We start from the raw sequence: 21,382 nt of genomic DNA on the forward strand, positions 1-21,382 counted from the left end.
CGCTGCTTTAAATGTGGACGGTACGGACACACGACTGATACTTGCGTCACAACGTATGCAAGTAAGCTCCTTGGACCAAGAACCCAGGAGGCCGAAGAACAGAGCGAGCTGCTTATGGATGTCACGGAGGTCCTTGGCGCATCGGGGCACACACCACCGGCATCAACGATCGAAAAGTTCGTGGAGCAGGAGCACCCAAGAGCAGCACCTGCCATCAACGAATGCAAGGATGACCCTGGGGGCCCCTCGGAGCTACCTCCACCTGACGAGGACGGCGCGTCATCCTCATCATCAGAGTCAACGATTGTCGGCGAAGTGGATACAGAGTGTGACGAAGAGCATGACGAGGTAGACGTGGAACCCACCACCATCGTACCTGCCTCTGAGACATCGAGACCATCCGATGAACCAGAAGGAACCTCAATGCCCCTCCCGACCAAAAGTTCCTCTGCCGACGAGCTCCCTTCCAAGAGGTCCCAAAAAAGACCGCCAGCCGGCAGGGGTGCGGCACAAGCCATACTCCAAGCTACTGGGGAACCTCAAGGGTACAGAGAACAACACCTAAAATATCCTGATGTATCCCGCCCTTCCATTACATATTCTAACGCTAAATGTAAGAGGTTTAGGGTCTAGAAGGAAGCAGTTTCAGCTGTTGCGTCTTTTCGAAGAAGAGAAAGTGGACGTTGCGGCAATACAGGAGACAAAATTATCTACAGATGAAGGCATCGCGGGCGCATTAGAACCTTTTCTTAAGGATTACGAAATCTGCGTTAGCCAAGCCAAAGGAGTCTCCGCCGGATGTTTTCTTTTTTTTCGTAAACAGCTTGAGTTATCATCAGTTTCCATTGTAAATGACCTGGAAGGGCGGCTTATTTCCTGCGACATTTGTTTTAGGCAGATAAATTGGCGCTTTATCTGCCTGTATGCTCCAAATACCCCTAGAGAAAGAACATCATTCTATGAACTAGTTTCGCCGCTTTTCGACACAAATAGAACAACAGTTGCGATGGGAGATTTTAACTGCGTTTGCAGTGGAGACGACCGATCGGTGTCACAAACTAGGTATGACGGAAGTGCCGCCGCTCTACGGAGCACGCTTCAAGACCATAACCTTGTTGATGTAGCTTATAAAAAAGGTGAATTGATACGCTACACCCATTTCCAAGGAACATCTCACGCACGATTAGACAGAATATATGTCTCAGGTGATATAATCAACTCAATGAGCAATTACCAAGTCAAACCAGTTTTCTTTTCTGATCACTGCCTGGTATCAGTCTGCTTTGGGCCGCGCAGACTCCGAGGTGTTCATCAGCAGTGGGAACACTGGAAGCTCAACCTGAGGCTTCTAAGTGATGAGCAGTTTTCAACTAACATCTCCTTACTTTTGTCGAATACATTGCAAAACATTGACATGCACATCTTTGCAAAATGGGATAGTTTCAAACAAGAAGCAAAAAACCTCGCAATCGAACGCGCTACACGCGCTACAATTGCATCATATATAAACAAACAACAGCAGCGCGACCTTTTTAAAAATTTAGTAACCCTTTACGAGCTTGAATGCTTAAACCCAGGCGCGTACAGCGACGATGTTAACATAGTACGAGCCCAGCTTCAAAAGTATGAAACCGAAAGGTACCGCGGAGCATTAATTCGCTCGCGGAAGAAACGCCTTCTCCTCGGCGAACAACCTACCAAAAGATCTTTGGATGACGAAAGACGTAACGCGCTGTCAAAAGAAATAGTAGAAATTAACAAAGATGGTTTGATACTCACCGACGCAACTGAAATAGTCAAATCTTTTCACCACTTCTATACAAATATATTTGGAACAGTAATACCCACAAAAGACAAGACTGAGATCGAACAGCTACTAACAGAGATGCCAAAACTTGACGAGGAAGATCGCCTTTTAATTGAAGGCCCCATAATATTAAACGAAATTAAGGCCGCCATTAAATCTCTCCCAAATGGGAAAACACCAGGACCCGACGGACTAAGCGGTGAATTTTACAAAAAGTTCCAAGACATTATATCTCCTGTTTTACTCGCTATATTTGAAGAATCCTACATTCAGAAAACTCTTCCCCCTTCATTTTACCGTGGACACACGGTATTGCTGCCAAAAACAAAAGATCCTGGAATGCTTAAAAAGATGGAAAACTACAGACCAATATCACTCTGCAACGTCGATTATAAGATCTACGCTAAAGTTCTCAATGAAAGACTTCAGCGCGTAATAGAAAAGCTGGTAGGTGAGCACCAAACTTGTGGCAGACGGGGCAGATCTATTCAAACGAACGTACATGTTGCCCGTTCCGTCCTAGAGTCTGTGTCAGACAGTAATGGCCAGGTTGCACTTGTACAAATAGACCTTACAAAAGCCTTTGACCGCGTGAGTCATTCATTTCTATTTGCCCTTCTTGAGCACGTAAACCTGGGAGAGACGCTTTTGGAAGGTATTCGACTTTGCTACATGCATAGTTCGACTAGAGCACTATATAGCTCCTTCGGAGCAGAGTAGCGTAGAGTTCCTTTATAGGCTCCCTACGGGAGCCAGAGTTGCGCATTTGTTTTCCCCGCGCCGCCACGCCGCTATTCGCCGAGATCTATCACGTGAGGAGCAAAGCAACCGTTGGCGTGCAAGAAAGCCACCTTTACGGTCGCTCCGCCGACGTTTCTCCTGCCCCGGCGTATGTTTCCCTGCTTTCCGCCTCCTTTTCCTCCTCTCCTGTTTTCCATGCGCGGCGGCGCGCGCGGCGCCGCTATTCGCCAAATTTAGTCACGTGAGGAGCAAAGCATCCATCTCGTGCGGGAAAGCCGGCGCTACGGCCACGCGCCGAGGCTGAACTCTAGATGGATGGATGGATGGATGAATACGGCTGAGCCCTTTGGATCGGGCGGTAGCTTACGCCACCTAGCCATTTTGTTTTACCATTTAAGCTTAGAATATTTAAATGTGAAATCTATATTCACTCCGCAGTGCAAAGAAAGTGAGGCTATGAAACCCCCTTGCCATCAGTGGATAAGAAAATACCTAGTTTTCTCTCGATTTCTGCCACCATTCACTTAATCTTTGCTTGGTAATCTCTACAGTCTTGAAATCCACTCTCCCTTCGCTGTCTCTAAAACCCAATGACTTTATTAAATCTATGTTGTCTTCGGTAGGCATAGGGTGAAGCCCTTTACAGTAGAGTATCAAGTGTTCAGCCGTCTCGTCCTCCTCTCCACAAGCAGTGCACACTGTATCAATTTCCTGGTACTTCACTCTGTATGTTCTGGTTCGCAGAACACCCGTTCTGGCCTCAAACAGCAATGAGCTTCCCCTAGAATTGTCATAAATGCTTTCTTTGGCAATAACTCTTTTGTTTAATCTATAGCTTTCCAGAGCCGTCTTTGTCTGCATTCCCTCTAGCCACCAATCTCTTTCTGTGGCCTTAACTTTCTTCTTAACTGAGACTTGCTCTTCCGTATCTTCGCTATAGCCCAAAAACTTTCCTCTTAATTTCCTAGTGCGCTGTCTCCACTTTGTGTCTACACTCCTCATGTATAAATAGCTGAAAACCTTTCGTGCCCATTGCTCCCCGTCCATTTGCCTCAACCTATCCTCAAATTCTACCTTGCTCACCGCTTCCCTGCTCTCAAATGATGCCCATCCCATGTCTCCTTGTACTCCCTGGTTTAGCGTTTTGCAATGTGCCCCCAAAGCCAGTCTACCTACTCCGCGCTGTTTTATTTCTAGTCTCGCATGCACTTCGGATTTCATGCATAGCACTGCGTTTTCCAAAAGTCAAGCCAGGCACCATGACCCCTTTCCAAATCTCTCTCACCACCTCATACCTGTTGTAATTCCAAAGTGCTCTATTTTTCATTACAGCTGCATTTCTGTTGCCCTTACCTATTATATACTTTTCATGGTCTCTGAGATATTCTGCACCATCACATATCCATACTCCTAGATACTTGTATTTACTAGCTCTCTCAACTGTAATATTCTGTATCTTCAGCCTCTCAACCTCATCCTCGTTAAAAATCATGACTGCCGATTTTTCGCTACTGAATTCTAAGCCTAATTCCTCTCCTTCCCTACCACAGATGCTCATTAATTCCTGCAACTCTGTCCTGTTGTTAGCCATTAGTACAATATCATCCGCATACATCAATCCCGGTAAGGATTGCTGAATTTTTTGGCCTAGCTTACTGTAAGAAAGGTTGAACCCAAGCCCACTCTTCTCTAGTCTATCCTCCAATCCTCTCAGATACAACATAAACAGCAAAGGCGATAACGGGCACCCCTGCCTAAGGCCTCGGCTTATCTCTATTTTCCCTGTCGCCTTTCCTTCCCATGTTATAATCACCTTGTTATCTTTGTAAATGTTCCTTAATAGTGCTGTTAGTCCTTCATCTAGGTTTAAGTTCTCCATTATGTCCCACAGGTTTCTTTGGTTCACATTGTCATAGGCACCCTTGATATCCAGAAATGCCAGCCAGAGCTGTCTGTTTTCTTTTTGCGCTATTTCTATACACTGTGTTAGAGAAAATAAATTGTCCTCCAACCTTCTTTGTTTTCGAAACCCGTTCTGTAATTCGCCCAGTATGCCCTCGCAATCTACCCATTCCTCCAGTCTGTTCTTTATAATCTGCATTACCAACCTGTAAATAACCGGTGTCACGGTTATAGGACGATAATTCCTAATATCCGACTTATCTCCCTTTCCCTTATATATCATACTCATCCTACTAAGCCTCCATTCATCTGGAATATTTCCTTTTGTTATCATGGTACTCACTACCTCCCTTAGTTTTGCCTTAGATTTAGGACCCAAATTCTTCACCAGCTTGATAGGGATACCGTCCGTGCCTGTCGACGTGCCACTAGGGACTCTTCGTTCCGCCTTTTCCCATTCTCTTTGTCCAAAATCCGCGATGTCACAAACTGGACTGCTACTTCCTTCGGTTCTCCTATCTTCCACATGTAACCGTTCCCGAAATTTCTCCTCCATCACTGCTCCTATATATTGTATCGCATCATCTCCCTCTAATTGATCTCCCTGATGCGAGAGTATGAACCTCTGTCTAGCTTGCGTTGTTTCACCGAGTGAGTTCAAGTGCTCCCAAAACTTCTTGGCAGCGTTTCTATCTTTCTTACTTACATTACTCATCCATTCCTCACCCTTTCTCTGAATTTTCGCATTGATCAAACTGGATGCCTCTCGGCGACATGTTATAAAATTGTCCCATTTTCTTTTTACTTCCGTTTCGGACTCCCCACTACGCTTGGAATACCTGTGTTCTCTAGAGGCTTCCTGACGTTTTTGTATCGCTTGCTTCACTTCTTTGTCCCACCAGCTTTTTGGTCTATGTCCTTGCTTCCCCTTTCGTTTACTCTTAACTTTGTCTAGTTCTAGAGCAAAAAGCCTAGTTAGGCTCTCATAGGTCCAATCTGTATGCCGATGCCCTGAAACTGCTGCCTCTATTCTTTCAACAACTATTTCCAACTCTTTGTCGCTGCAGAAAGTTTGCTTTGAATTATGTTGTCTAGTTTCAGCATTTACTTCTCTGGCGAAATTCAGCTTAATACGTTTGTGATCACTACCAAGACTTTTGGAACCTTCTTCATCTATTTTCATTACTTGTAACTTACCATAGATTTTGTGTGACATGAGTACGTAATCTATAGTTGAATGCAGATTGCCAGTTTCCCAAGTTATGTGCCCGTCACACTTCTGACTGGTATTACATAAAACTAAGTCATGTTTTTCCACCAGTTCTAGTAATATGCTTCCAGTTGAGTCCGTATACCCATCCAGACCCTCAATATGGGCATTCATGTCTCCCATAATAATTATTTCGGAGCCTTCCCCTAGTTCACTAATGTCTCTTGATATGCAATCAATCATTTTTCTGTTTTCCTCTTTAGCACCTGTCCCTGTCCATAAGTAAACCACTCCAAGGACTGTTGATTCCCCAGCGACTTTTCCTTTCAGCCACAAATGTTCGGCGCACTCCTTTCTGATCCTTTGAAAGTTCATATTCTTCTTCTATATTCTAGATATATATTCTAGAGTAGCGCAATCTAGAACGCCGCCTCTCGGCGACTAGCGGCGAACGCCCGGAGGTTCCAACTGCGGTCAGAAATGCATGGAGAACGTGAGAAAATCGTTGTTTCTCCAGTATTGTGGGAATGTACGGAATCGCAATCATTTTTGAGATAATAATGGAACACTTTAGAATAATTTGCGCTAAGTTTTGTGCCCCGCAAGGACCTGACTTTTTTTAAAAAATTGCCTGAGAGGCATCATGCAGCAGACGACACGGCGACGTCACACCATTCACGTGACCCGCTCCGGCCAACCCGAAAAGCCCATCTCCGCTGCGAGCAAAAATCGTCTGCTTCAAACGCCATTGCCTTGGAAATTGCCTTCTCAAAATTTGCACACGCATCCGATATTGTTAAAACTTTGATAAAGTGTTTAGTGCTTTACTAACTTCACGACAGACTAGTTTTGAAAAGTGTGAACTCGCCGTTCATTTTTTAATCAGCCGTGTTGTGTCGATCTCCATGTATTCTCCCATAGGGCGGGCCGCCTCCTGGAACCCTGAGTACCACGTGACTCGCGCCGAGCCGCTCTGTCGGCCATGTTGTCGGCAAAACACGGAGTTCAAAGGATTGCGCTACTCTGCTCCGTAGGAGCTATATAGTGCTCTAAGTTCGACAAGACTGAAAATCAATAACACACTTTCTGATGAAATTAAGATCAAATCTTCCGTAAGGCAGGGCTGCCCTCTATCTCCCCTCCTCTTTGCATTGTATTTAGAGCCCTTATGCCTCAGCATTCTGAAAATAGAATGTATTCGTGGGTACTCTGTGGCAAATGTCGAGGTAAAAGTCCTCGCATACGCAGACGATGTTGGATTTTTTTGCGTTGACAAGAAGAGTGTCGAGAAAGCGCTTGATCAAACAGCGCGTTACTGCGCAGTCACTGGGGCTTCAGTGAATCCATCCAAATGCAACGGATTCTGGTGCGGTTCCTGGGCCACAAAACCTCGTTTTTTTTGCAGGGATAGAGTGGAATCAGAGTCCGATCACATATCTTGGAGTACCGCTCTCACACATTCGTAGTAGCTCGACGTACTGGTCCACCCTTGCGACCACACTGAAAAGGAAGGCTGATGCGTGGAAGGGTAGAGATATTTCTATCTTTACTAGAGCAAGTGTCTGTAATATATTCCTCGCTTCAAAGCTTATGTACGTTCTTCAAGTGCTTCATTGCGCTCGAACAGACATCCAAAAATTCCATAGAATATTCGCCACTTTGATATGGTGCTCAACGTGGGAACGTGTTAAAAGGGACAACCTATTCCTCCCTCTCGAATCCGGTGGTTTAGGACTGTGTCACATATTTGTCCGCCAGTTAGTGTCAAGATTCTTTTTCTTTAAAAATGCCAATCACGAGTTCCTTAGAGTCATACACCAATCACGCCTTGCTGAGAGTTTAAGTTATCTTGTTGTTTCAACGGGCGAAACGTCGAAAAATAGGCCCTGGGGATTTTTAAAGGAAGTTGTCGATACCTTAAATTTTCTGAAAACACGGTTTTCATTGGAATATTTGTTTAGCGTGTCCAGGAAGACACTGTCAAGGAATATTACGGAAAGCTTGTTTTCACTACCACTCTACCGTACCCGTTTCACGCTAGAACCCATCAATGATGTTCTCAAAAGAGTCAAGAAAATGGGCGTGCCTCCCTCAACCAAGACGTTCTTCTTCAAATTGCATACATCAACCCTACCAGTAAAAACTTACCTCCAGGAAAAAGGAATATTTGTACCGTGGACTGTTAATTGCAGACTCTGTAACAAGCCAGAGACCATAGAGCACTGTTTTATTTATTGCAACGACGCGTTTTTGTTTTGGGATGTTCTACAACGCACGCTAAAGAAAGATCTAATTCTTAATGACTACAGTCTCCGCTTCCTCCCGTTCGCTGAGAACGAAACCGTCCCGTACGACATGTTCGCTCTGTTGGGACTTCATAGTCTATGGAAATGTCGCATGATCGACAGACACGCAGAGAAACCCCGTACGACAAAATCTCTTTTTCTAGAACTGGTAGCGCAAGTGAGGAGCGTATACGCTTCACCTCTCAGCCAACCAGAGTGGTTTGCCCTATTCGATGCATGTCTGGGTCTCCCAGATTTCTGAATGCTCTATTGACGATATATCCTTCTGTGACCATTGTGTTACACTCGTCGACGCAATTTCTGTCTCAATTTATCACATCCACTGGCCACATGTATAAGATGCCATATATAAGGTGTGTGTGTGTGACATTGGTATGTAAATAAGGTGTGAAAATGAATGTCCTATAACTGTATATACGCATAAGTATCAAAATGTTATGTCACTTGTAAAAATTTCTATGCATTAAAGAAAAAAAAAATGCCCCAGTTGCTCAGTGGGAAAGATGTCCGCTTCACACGCGGTAGGACCGGGTTCGATCCCCCGTGAGTTTTTTTTTTTTTTTTTTTTTTAAACATTTTTTGATGTTTACATATCTTTTTATTTTTTTTTTTTACAATCATCACTGAAGAAACGAACAAAAAATAACAAACAAATGTTGAGGACGATACTTCGCAGAACTAAACGGTATGGGATTTCCGTTTTGACACCTGCGAACTCAATGTAATCACTTTCCACAAAATGCAAGGAGCATATAAATCAGGTAGACCATTTCATTTAGCGCTCTGTGGGCGGCACCATTTTGTGCGACCGCAGCGCCCTCTCCACACATCCGGGAAGTTCAGCGGGTTCTGGTTCGGCGGGGCAAAACGAGGGAGAGGGCACGCGCACGACTCCGCTAGCAGACGACAAACCGGGAGGTTGCCGTTCTCCATCTTTGGGCTGTATCGGCGGGCTCTACCGAACATCGAACTCTCGCTCGTGGCTACCGTTGTGAAGTGGTTCGCGTTCTTAGAATAGTTGTGGCTACTCCAAAATCAGCCTATAGCTCTCTGTTGTTCTATTATGCTAAATGATCAACTAGCATATCTTTTTTCCGTTACTTAAATAGCAGTTGAGTGAGCCGGCAGTACTACCCTCAACTACTGCTTGTATTGCGGCAGGAGAGCACGTTTTATTTATTATTTCAGACTTCCACTCACGGTCGCTAAAGGCCTACACTAGTACGAACTAGTGTATAGTAAGAAAGGTACAGCAACCGGATTTACTTTTCGCCAAAGAGACCGGCCAATCTGACACAGTTTTCCCTATAATTTTTTTTATTTGCACGCAGGTAACAGCGCAATTGGACCCCGTGAGTCTTTTTATCTAGCATAATATTACACGACAACTGGCATACCAAAATCTGCGCATCTGCGCTAGAAAGTTCCAAAATGACGCAATTTTAAACAGAGTTTGCACGCCAGCCGGACGCTAGCTACAGCCCACTCGGCGGAGCGTACGTCATGCGGGGTGAGAGGGGGAGTGCATTTTTTTCTCTTTTACCCTCTCTGCTATGACCCTAATGGAACGGTTTTATACCAGCCATTGGTCCCGATCCCGTTGATCTTTCGGAAACTCTGTCGCATAATGCCACTTTTTTTCGGATGCAGGACATGTGAGCCAGCTCTTCACGCAACATCTTGGGTTTATTCTTTTCGGAGCCGATCATGGAAATTCACCACGGGCACTCACTACTCATCTCCAACTCCTCAATGTACAAAACAACTCATCTTGGAGTACAGAACAACGAGCGGAACAGACATAACTGCAAAAGAATCGCACGGCAAGCAGTTCCCGCACGCCGCATCGCACGCCGCATGTCGTGTCGTCTGCTATCGTCTGCTACCGGAGAGGAGAAAAAAAAAAAAAAAACGCACGGTCGGGTGTAGCCACGTGACTTCCGCCAGTCACTCTCTTCTCTCCACTTCTCCGACCTCCGTCGGGTTTCGGTTTCGGTTTCGAGCAGTTGCGTCTTTTGACTTTATTAAAAAAATACGCTACTCTGTTGCAAAATATTAATTGGGTAGTCCTCCGACACCATAATGAAGCGCCTGGCAAAAAATAAAAACAATTTTTTGGGGGGTGTCAGTGTCCCTTTAAAGGGATACTACAACGAAATTTCGGCGCTCATTTTTTGGTCTATATGTGTTCAAAAAAGCACCATCAAATCGAACATACCAATATCTCGTTAAAAAAGTCACGAAAAGGAATTTTAAAACGAATTAAACGATTAGCAAAGAGCACCTGGTGGATGTCGCTAACGCCTCGCTTGTAATGCCCGTCTAGCAACCTTGGCAGCTAGTGACGGAGGTTGTCTCGAATCCGGTCACGACGAGAGAAGGGGGGAAGGAGGAACTCCCCTCTTCCCGAGAATGCCTTTTGTGTGTCGCAGAAGTCGCTATTGTCCCCCTACAAGATTATAGAAGATTAACCCGTCACTCAAAATTTGTACAAAAGCAGCCGCTTCGGTAGCTGGAACGACTAGGCCATCCTCTCGACGTCAACCTCGCCGTAGCTTTGGTCGTCTTGAGACGACATACGTCACGATTGCGTTGGATGTCACGTGGTCTCCGCTGGGCCTTCTCCGAGCGCTTGCCAAAGTGGGCCGTTTATAACGAAAAATACAGCCACCAGGCTCAAAATACAAACGTGCGATTGTCATTTACGGATAATGTGGATCATATTCAACCTATTTTTGAAGACGACGGGAATATTTCAAATTTCGTTGAAGTATCCTTTTAAATACAATTATGTATTTATTTTTGAAAAAAAGATCAATCAGTGGCAAGTTCTTTTTTTTGCGAGAGAATAACCTACGTCATAAAGCAGCACCTCATAGTAACCACGTGGTCACTGGAACAGAAGTGGTTACCTTCTCCCGCATCCCTTTGGACGTCCAGGTAATATAGTGTGCGGTTTAGTTAGTTTTGTGCGAGTGGCTGCCGCTGACGAAAGCCAGCACCACGATGCATCCGGTTTCGTATAGGCACTTAGAAGCTAACATATTTGTGAGACAGCGAACTCTTCTATTTTAATATTTATCCTATTACGTCCTTCTGGCGTTGCGTTCGGTAAAGTGTTTTTCATATTCCGTATCTTGTTTAATGAAAACTTCTTTAAGGGTCTAATTTGAGTTACCGAAGGCTAGTTCAAATAAAGAAAGCTGTATTTTCTCCCTACTGTTCCTTCAATTGTTTACAGGCCGAGGTGGCGGGATAGTTAGCGAGTTCTACTTGTAAGTAGGTTTGTAAGGAGGTCGCGGATTTTACAGCTACTGCGTCGGACCCAATTAGATGAAGTCCAAATGCGTAAACGTCGGTGAGGTAACCTTTGAGTGTACATAAAGAAACCATTCCTGGTAGAAATCCCTGAGCCTTACACTACGATGAATCCCGTTTCGTATGTGCTAATTTTAGATGTTTTATTTGTAATTTATTTTGATGTTGCAATTTGTCATTTATAATTTCCGAACCGGTTCAGCTCCCCGAACCGGTTCGCGAACCGGTTCGCGGATCGAAATAATCGAACCGGAACAAAATAAATTTTCCTGAGCCTGAACCGTAACCGAACCCGTATTTTTTTCGGTTCGACACACTGGTTTTAGTTCGTTTTTGTCGCTATCGGACTCGTTTACCGCGGCAAAATTGCTCCATCGGCTCCATGAAGCGCTCCGTGCCGCCCGCCGTGCCGACGGCGGTAGCTCTTGCAAGAACTAATTTTTCTTCTTTGGTGCTTTTGTAGCACGGTGTGATTACTCTTTGTTTTGTTTTGCTAGTTTCTTTATTGTTTTTCTCTAGCGGATTTTCTGTACTACGGCCGTGTAACCGTGTTGCTCCATCGCCGCTGTGTCGTACATACCGTGCGGCTCACAGAGTGTGCAGCTTATGAAAAATGCGGCGCATTTTTCATTAGCCCGAGCGATTTAAAAACCGCATGTAAGCGATTTGGCGAGCGGGAAGACAAGCGACGGCGACCCACTTCGCTGCCGCTCGGTCACTCGCGCGACGAGGCAAACCGCATGAAAGCGACGGGAGCACACGACCAAGGCGATGAGCGCTAAGTTTTCTAGAAATCCCAAAACCGAGCTAAGCGACGAGTGACAGTGAAGGGTGAACCGTATGTAAGCGATTTAGCGAGCGATGGCGACAGCGACGGGAATCGGCGACGAGCGACGGAGATTTCTCGCGGTCGGTCGTCGCGTCGCTCGGTTTTTGGATTTTTAGAAAGGGTCGCTTATCACCTTGATCGCATGCTCCCGTCTAGGGAGCCTTCATGTGCGCTCAAGCGCACATGAAGGCACTCTACTCCCATCGCTTTCATGCGGTTTGCCAAGTCGCGCGAGTGACCGAGCGACAGCGAATTAAGCGGGTCGTCGTCACTTGTCTTGTCGCTGCCGCTCGTCTCGTCCCGTCGCTCGCCAAATTGCTTACATGTGGTTCAGCCTTTACACACGGTACTCGGCGGCAACAAGGAAAACGGCCCGCCTCCCAGACCAACTTTTCTTCTCTCTTCTGTTCAACGAAGCTTCAACGATATGAAATTAGCACACACTAGCAGCGGACGACCGCGTAGCGTACCCAAGCCAGTCAAACCGAGACCTCGAAGATGGCGGATCGACGGTGGCGCTCCCTGGCAAAATCGAACCTGCAGGCTCAGTGAATACCACCTATGTATGTCGCCTTGTGTCCGTCGCTGTGCGCGTTATTTTGTTTACATGCCACTACTAGAAGCTCGTTTCATGGTACGTAAACAGCGTCTCGGTAAGGATCATCGTCCGGAAAGGGGGGGGGGGGGGAGGAAGGAGGCTCTGCCCCCTGTTGCGAAAGGGCCCAGGATCTCTATGGGCCCAGGAGACGACCTTGCCATTCCAAACCGACCGGCACGGGTGACCGCCCTGGAGCATCGTCACCAGGTGGCTACGCTTAGCGGTGCATGGAGGCAGGGCAGGAGGCGCCCTGGCGTCGACAACATGCCTCTTGCGAAGGGACGACGTGGCCTCCAACGCAGGATTATTAAGTTGACGAACGCCAGTGTCATCGGGCTTTACCTTCCGGGGGTTTCTCCCTCCTGCTTCGATCTGGCCTCGACGCGCGGCACCTCGGCAGCGTGGGACGCCCTCGACAAAGGAGGGGGCTTTGCGTCCTCCCCCTGCTTCGAGCTTCGAGGGGATTATCCCCTTTACGCACGGAGATCAAGACGCCTGCAATTAGGAATCTTTGCCCGTCCGGACCACGATGGCGCCGGTGACCAACGAGATCGACAGGCGACACCGTAACCAAGGTCGTCTGCCCTTCGGTGTGCGCGTTGTGTATTGCAGTGCGAGAGAGAGGGAGATGGCGCGCCTGGACGTTACGAACAATGAACCGTGGGGATTCCCTACTAGGGATGTAGGGAAAGGGGACCTTATAAAATGAGCAGCAGGCGGCTGCTACAGTATGCTCTCTTGGCAGTGTTCTCTTGTGTTTTCGACAGTGTTCTCAGGTGTTCTTGAGATGCTGTAACCTGTTCATATGTATATATAAAGAGTTGTATTATATAAGAGACACCCCTCCTGCTCCCTGGTCCTTCGCGAGTCCGGCCTCCACATGAGTTCCCGCCAGGGGCGGATCCAGACCTCCATTTTAGGGGGGGGCGGCTCCAGGGTGTAAAACGGCGGGGGGGGGGGGGGGGGGGAGGAGTGTTTATATTTTTTTGTGGAGTTATCGTTTTTACTAAACTCGGATAACATAAAATAGATCTTGAGAGCTTTTGTATCGGTTTACCTGTCGGGGATGAACTCTTTGAATTAAAACCTTTCGGGTGACCACGCTATAGGTATCTCGAAAATTTTGGTGACACTATCCTTTCTGAAACATGTGTTTCAGACCGACACTACGTGAGCAGTCGATTTAGGGCAGCTTAAAGACATTGCCTTGGCAGACATTCTGGTTGGAGCTAGTGCTCAACTGCTGCGGCAACGGGAAGAGTGGCTTAAATCAGCGGAGCGAGTACGTTGCAAACAAGCGACAAAAATGGCCCGGCGGCTTCGACGCTGCTCGCGGCGTCAAAACACTGTTGACGCAGCGAGCGAAACGAACGCTGCCATGCAAGTTCGTCGGTTGTTCGCCGTATATTTGGAATGTCCAGAGCGCAACACATGCGGCATTGCCAACCCAAACTCGTGTTTTCACGTGTTCTGAATGTAACTTGAGAGAACGAAAGCGAATAATTGTTGAATATTTTTTAAAGCATGTTGCAGTTCGGCAACTATAACTTTTGAACTTAGACAAGACCTTAAACCAGCAATGGATCCTTCCAAATTATATTCAATTGCACTTCGTCTGGATATTTTCTGTATCAAAGGAACACTTACTTGTTTCTGGGTAGTTAGCTCATTCGTCAATGTCGAGAGGACAGGTGCAGAGATATGATAGGGCAGAGCGGTTGTAAGGTCGGCGAATCTCAACTGGGCTAAAGGCCGATCGCGACTGCAGTATGGATGTTTGGGAGTCGGTGTTCACTCGAACGGGCACAGGCACTGTCTATTTAATTTATGTATACTCGCATCTTTGAAAGGGCTCGTTTTCCCCAAGTCCGTTCGACACACACATATTCGCCCCTGCAAAGCCGCGCGAAAGCTCTGCCGTCAATCCACAGAAGCCGCGTTTAAATGTAAAGGACGGCACCTAGGTGAGACAAGGGGTAGCGGGCGCCTTTCCTAAAATATGTCCCGCCACCCTAAGTTGAAACGGCATTGTATACAAATCAATGCCTACGGCGTCGGCTTGAGGACCCCGTGTAAGCAGCCTCCAGCCTTTAGAGTGCTCGTACCGTTTATCTTTGAAACCCCATTAGAGGAAACATCTCCCCCTTCTGGCGCTCGTCGGCTTCTTTCTGTATTCCGCGCTGCGGCGCTGATCCCCAGTGAGGGATGGAGGCGAGGACGAAAGCGGGCTTATGTTTAAGGCAAGGTCGTGGGGAAGTCCGGAGCGTCTTCAGGAGAAGCTCAGACCCAGACTACACTGTACTCAGAGCATTTGCTTCCTCTCTCAGTTGAGAAGAAAAGCAATTGGTCACCTGGTTGTACAAGCTGCATCCCCCCCCCCCCCCCCCCCTGGAACGTCTCCTCCCGGTACGTCCCCTCCGCACTTCCCTTGGCAATGAGCACACCGTGCCAATAAGATACCTTTAGTGAGCCCGTGGGCGACAGCATCTCAAAGCAAGCCAAAAAAGACATGCCAAAAGACAAGCCCAAAACCACGAAGAAACCATCAAACGAAAAGTGATGAAAAGGCGGCCGCTAGAGAGGAAGGATAATCCGCTACCCTTGAGGAACGCTGCTTGGCGTCTGCGCTTGGGAGCTTTCAGGGCACACATTTTTCGCAGACAATCCCTAAAGAGAGAGAGGGAGACAAAGAGAGAGAGAGAGAGAGAGAAAGGTATTTTCCCCCCGTGCTCGACGTGCTGGCCTTGTTTGGAAGTGTGCCTGCAGTCGGGGACCCTGATATTTGGTGCGCCTCCCCACTGTCTCTCCACTTCGAAACTCCTAACGCCGTCCCTGTCGGGAAGACGTACCGTGACCTTGACGGAGATAAACCCCACTTTGGAAGCGCCCAGCAGGCACGTCCACCCACCGCTGTTTTAATCTTTTGTTTCTCGCGTCGATTGCCTACGTTTTTTCTTCGAGCTGACGAAGAACCCCGGGGGGTGGGGGTTGCCTGGTGAGGCGTTTGGGGGGGGGGGCGATCGCCCCCACCGCCCCCCCCCCCCCCTAGGATCCGCCACTGGTTCCCGCCCTGGCTCGGCTCCCTGCAGTACCCAAAGAGTCCCCGGACAACCACGCTGTCCCAACAACTGGTGGCAGCGGTGGGATCGACTTCGCCGGACCATGACTTCTTGTGTGGGTGAGTGCCCGGCCCTTTCTTTCTCAATCTGCCAGACCCATTAGCTCTAAGTTTTGCTTGTGGGCGTTGGAGATAGTTGTTGTCAGAAGGACTGTGTGACCGTTCTGACGCGAGCTTTTTGTGAGAAGGAGGGCCAACAGAAGCTGGATCATGAGTCTCGAGGCATTCCGCTGGTACGAGTTGGTACAGGTCTGTACCGAATTAGGAATAGATTTGGGGCAGACAAAACGCAAACCGCACATCATAAAACTCCTTCAGGCCGAAGACGTCAGCGTTGAGGAGTTCACTGAGGCTTTGGGGGAAATTCGCGGAAGGGAACAGGAGGCTCGCGAAAGGGAACAGGAGGTTCGCGAGGAGGAACGCAAAATGCGGGCCGACGAGGAGGCTCGCGAGAGGGCTAGAAAGGAACTTGAGTGGGCTCTCGAGTGTGAGAAATGGGAACTCGAGAAACGCGAGTACAAGCGCGAAATGAAGCGGCTCGACTACGAGTTCGAGCAGCTCGAGCTCGCGAAGAAAGCGCGGGAGTTGGAGGCTCTTTCTCGGGCTGCAACAGGCGTTGAAGGGGTGACAGGAAAGGCGTGTCAGGGAAAGGAGAAAGTGGGAGCTGGGGGCACAAAGATAACCGGAGACCAGCGTCTTTCTCCCGACACGACCGTCGCCGTTCTTCGCAAGCCCGACCCGAACTCCGAGCGGCGGGACGGTGAAAGTGATGTGGAAGCAGCGGCAGAAGTGGTGTGTCAGGCAAAGTGGAAAACGGAAGCTGGGGACACCGAGGTGACCGGAAACGAGCGTGTTTCCTCCGACACGACCGACGCTGTTCCACGTAAGACCGACGCCGTTCCGTACAAGACCGACCGAACGCCCGAGCTGCGGGAGAAAGAAGAGGCTCTTGGGGCATCCAGCGGCGACTTCCCAGATGACGAAGGCGATGCCAAGACGGGGACGACGCCGAGGAGTTCCAGCCAGCTCATGGAGAGCAGCGCCAAGATGCCGGAGATGGCGGTCCCAACAACTGATCCTGACCACTCTGATCGGCACCCGTGCGGCTTCATGACCATGCCCACGGTGCCGTCGCGGGAGTCCAAGCGGCCCACCAGGAGGGAGCTAGGTGATTGAGATTTCGTTCGACGAGATCAATCAGTCCTGCCTGGTGCGGTTGCGGAACCCCGACTCCAGAGAATTCACAGAGTCCAGGCACAAGGAAGACGTCGACGAGTACGCGTCCCACAGCGAGTCGTCATCGAGGTTGGAGGACGGGAGACCCCAAGCCGGCCATCCCAGGGGACCTGCAACCGGCGGCGGCTGCGCGGGCAAGGGACCCACTGGAGACACGATGGAGCCCGGGCGAGACAAAGCAAGCCCGACGCCAGTGCACCCGAGGACGTCGTCATCTTCGCGGCATGGTGCATCTGAGACGGAGAACTCGGAGGCTGTTATGAGCAAGCAACCGAAATCCAAGAGGAAGAGGCGGCGCCGAATCAGCGTTGTACGTTCTAGCAGCAAAGCTTCCTGCAAAGAGCGCCCAGGAAAACGCGATGAGCGCTGCTTCACAAAGAGGAGGCGGTCCTCGGGGCTGAGAGGGGGCAAACTCCAGGACCCCCATCCCAAAGAGCCACGGACCCACAGCTCAAGTACGAGCAAGGAGCCTGGAGAAGGTACCAACGAGCCTGGAACGGCTCAACAAGGTTCGAGACGGAAGCACAGCTCATCGCCCAGGGTTCAGCCAGGCATCACGTCGGACGGGGAAACCAAAAGAGATCTCCGGGACGGCAACGTCGTGCCTGCACGGAAGTCCAAGGAGAAGAACTTGAACAGTCCGAGTGAGGCCAAGAACAAACAGGGCGTGGGTTAGATGCGAAGAAGGACTTTCGAGAAAAAGGGAGGGCTAAACGTGGTTTTTTTAGGGTAATTGAGTCGACTAGGTAATTCGGCAAGGTTATTAGCTTTTCTTTTCGAGTTTTGCGTTTCGTTCGGCTTTAGCTCGTTGTGCTCGCGGTAAAGTTCATTGAAAGTGGTTTTCTCCTCAGTATAGTTTGACTTATAGAGTACGGCTCGAGTTTGATAGGGATATGCTCTATTTGAGTTACGTTGCGGTTTGTAATGTGGTTTTGTTTTCACGGGAGTCCGTTTTATTTTGGGGTTGAGCGTTAGAGGGCTTTTATTGGCCTACAAAAGTTCCCTTCGCTAGAGAAGCCTGTCGGAGGAAAATAAGTTTCTTTGTGCGTGTCTTTCGTTGATAGCATGGTACGGAACTTTCACGAGGCATTTTTTGTTGTGTTTTGTTTTGGTCTGGCGGATTGGAGAGATTGGGTGCTGGTCGCTTGCCTGCGCGGAGTGTGGCTCGGTGTTGTGGGTTTTGTTACTGCCACTTCCCAGTCTGGACTCCAGCCTGGACCTCAGTCGCCAGCCCAGCTGTGAGACCACGTCTTTCAAGGGACCAGTGTGGACTGCTCCCCCTCAAGACACTCTTCCTGGCGGCGGAGGAGCTGTTGCGAAAGGGCCCAGGAGACTACCTTGCCATTCCAAACCGACCGGCACGGCTGAACGCCCTGGAGCATCGTCACCAAATGGCTACGCTTAGCGGTGCATGGGGGCAGGGCAGGAGGCGCCCTGGCGTCGACAACATGCCTCTTGCGAAGGGACGACGTGGCCTCCAACGCAGGATTATTAAGTTGACGGACGCCAGTGTCATCGGGCTTTACCTTCCGGGCTTCTCCTTCCTGCTTCGATCTGGCCTCGACGCGCGGCACCTCGGCAGCGTGGGACGCCCTCGACAAATTAGGGGGCTTTGCGTCCTCCCCCTGCTTCGAGCTTCGAGGGGATTATCCCCTTTACGCACGGAGATCAAGACGCCTGCAATTAGGAATCTTTGCCCGTCCGGACCACGATGGCGCCGGTGACCAAGGAGATCGACAGGCGACACCGTGACCAAGGTCGTCTGCCCTTCGGTGTGCGCGTCGTGTATTGCAGTGCGAGAGAGAGGGAGATGGCGCGCCTGGACGTTACGAACAATGAACCGTGGGGATTCCCTACTAGGGATGTAGGGAAAGGGGACCTTATAAAATGAGCAGCAGGCGGCTGCTACAGTGTGCTCTCTTGGCAGTGTTCTCTTGTGTTTTCGACAGTGTTCTCAGCTGTTCTTGAGATGCTGTAACCTGTTCATATGTATATATAAAGAGTTGTATTATATAAGAGACACCCCTCCTGCTCCCTGGTCCTTCGCGAGTCCGGCCTCCACATGAGTTCCCGCCCTGGCTCGGCTCCCTGCAGCACCCAAAGAGTACCCGGACAACCACGCTGTCCCAACACCCCCCCCCCCCTACCCCTGGATTTCATTAGGGGGGGGGGGGCACGAGCCCCGATGCCCCTCCGTAGTCTACGCCTATGTTCGTGCTACAGAAGAAGGTGCCGAAGGAAAGAGAGTCTTATTTTTGCTAGGCCGCTTTATCTTGCAGTCTTGTCCAATAATAATAATAATAATAATAATTCTATTTGCACATACTGGAATGGGCACATGTGGCGGTGCGCGGGGCTAGGCAGATAGTTGAAAAACCCTAACGCAAAGCGCCTGCCAGCCCGCCACCATATGTGAAAAAACATAACAGACATATATATGTACAGAATATACCCAATACAGAAAGTACAAGCAACGCGCGTATCCTCGGGGCGATGAGAAGTCGTCAGTCCAAACTCGTCGTTCCGTCACTGGGAGAAATGACATCCAACACCACCAGGCACGTAGCCAGGGGGAAGGGGGGGGGGGGGGGGGGGGGGTTGGCCGAAATCTTCCATTTTGCTGGTTCCTCCTCTCCCCCCTCTCCCTCTGATGTGACTCGTACAACGCAGACTGACCGTTTATTCAAGGGCTCTGCTTCTTTTTATCAGGTAGTGTGTTAGTGAGCGAAAGAAAGAGCAGAACAACAAAAAGGAGTGCAAGTAGATTAGGTAAAGGTAATAGCAGCGTCACTGCAGGTCTGTTAAAGAGATGGTGAACCGAAATTTTGATTTCAAAAAAACAATGCTGGAGATGTAGGCGGGATGCTACAATGCCTACAACACTACTATACTTCGTCTCACCTTAGCATGGACTATTTGTTAGCCGCGCATGCTAAAAGCGCGAGCTATTCGCTTTGGATGAAGCCTCGGCGGCGGCATGAGCGCTCGTGCAGCGAGTGCTCCAGTCAAGGCAGACAAGGCAACCCGCTCGCGCTTGCACAGCCTTCGCATTTAGTCCATGCTAAGGTGAGACGAAGTATAATAAGGCGATACCTCAAATGGACGGCCGTATTTTTGGAAAAAGAAGTCGAGATTGAACCAGGTCGACGAGGCGCGTGACCGTCAAGATTGAGAAGTTGCCTCCCTTTTACTACCTTCTGTTGTGTTCTCTTTTCTGCCCCAGTCTCAGGTTTACAACCATGTTCAAGATACCTAGTTTCCTCCTCTCTTCGCTTCGCTCCCTCAAGGCCGCGAGGCGGAGAAGACGCGAGGCCGTCCCCTCTTTTTATCGGAGAAACATGACGTCAACATTCCTGCCAAATGCGCCTCCCTTTCTTTTTTTTTTTTTTTTTGAGAAATACTGTCATTCGTTCGAAATATCGCTGTATGAGTGATGTTTTGGTGTTTGTAGCATACCGTTGCACGCTTTTGCCGCGTGTTTTGGGGAATCCAGATTTCGGTTCAGCATCCGGTGGCTTCCGTCTTCTAGTAGAACGCCTCAAGGGGTGTCCAAACAGGACACTACAAAACCCGCAACTCCGACAAATCGTGCCGCACTCTGCCGCGATCCGCTTCCGGCCGTCGGAGGGAAATTTCCCTCCGTCAATTCTTCCCGGGGGGAAACTTCCCTCCGTCAAATCTCCCCCTCGCTTCCTCCACGGCGGCCTTGCTCTGCTTCTCACGTGGGTCCGGAGAGCCACTCACACGCTCTGTTGGCTGTCGGTCAATTGCTCAAGGCCTCCGCTCATAATACGGAACCGCATCGGACGCCATTACGACGAAAGTGAATCTCGACAAAGAAAGCAGATCCGAGGCGGGCGAAACGCACCCTTCGACGCAGGAATGTCCCAAATCCACCCAAAGCCGGACCTCCTTGGCCTTCGAGCCGAGGGGACGGCGGAACGCGAGGGCGTTGGCGAGGTGAGACAGACGCAGGTGGTGTGTGACGTCGATCTGAAGAGGAGAGCAGTCGTGATCGTAAAAATTTTCACGACACCTGCAAACATTTTCACGACTCCGACAGACCGTAAAAATAGAAGCGTCCGCTTCAATTTTCACGATTTGTCGGAGTCGCGGGTTTTGTAGTGTCCTGTTTGGACACCCCTTCAGCGGGCTCGTTGGCTGAGTGGTGATGGTGACGGGGATGTCATCCACGGGGGTCCTTCAAGGCTCTATGACCAGCTCCTCTTCGCGGGGGTCGCCAGTAGGGGCCGTTGATCCCTCCACGACCGGGAGATAGGGCTTCCACTGTAGTCGCAAGCTCCGCGGGGACAATTC

At 49.3% G+C, this 21,382-nt stretch overlaps 1 protein-coding gene across 1 annotated transcript; it reads left to right on the forward strand.

Annotated features, from left to right (window-relative positions):
- The first annotated feature begins 574 nt into the window (after positions 1–574).
- Positions 575–10,992, forward strand: LOC120837149. Its single transcript, XM_042289003.1, has 3 exons — positions 575–778; positions 1,151–1,766; positions 10,907–10,992. Exons 1-3 carry the CDS (start codon positions 575–577, stop codon positions 10,990–10,992), a joined length of 906 nt encoding a protein of 301 aa, XP_042144937.1.
- Positions 10,993–21,382: the final 10,390 nt, after the last annotated feature.

Source organism: Ixodes scapularis, unplaced genomic scaffold, assembly GCF_016920785.2.
Source record: "Ixodes scapularis isolate PalLabHiFi unplaced genomic scaffold, ASM1692078v2 PGA_scaffold11__112_contigs__length_91849675, whole genome shotgun sequence".
Lineage (NCBI taxonomy): Eukaryota > Metazoa > Arthropoda > Arachnida > Ixodida > Ixodidae > Ixodes > Ixodes scapularis.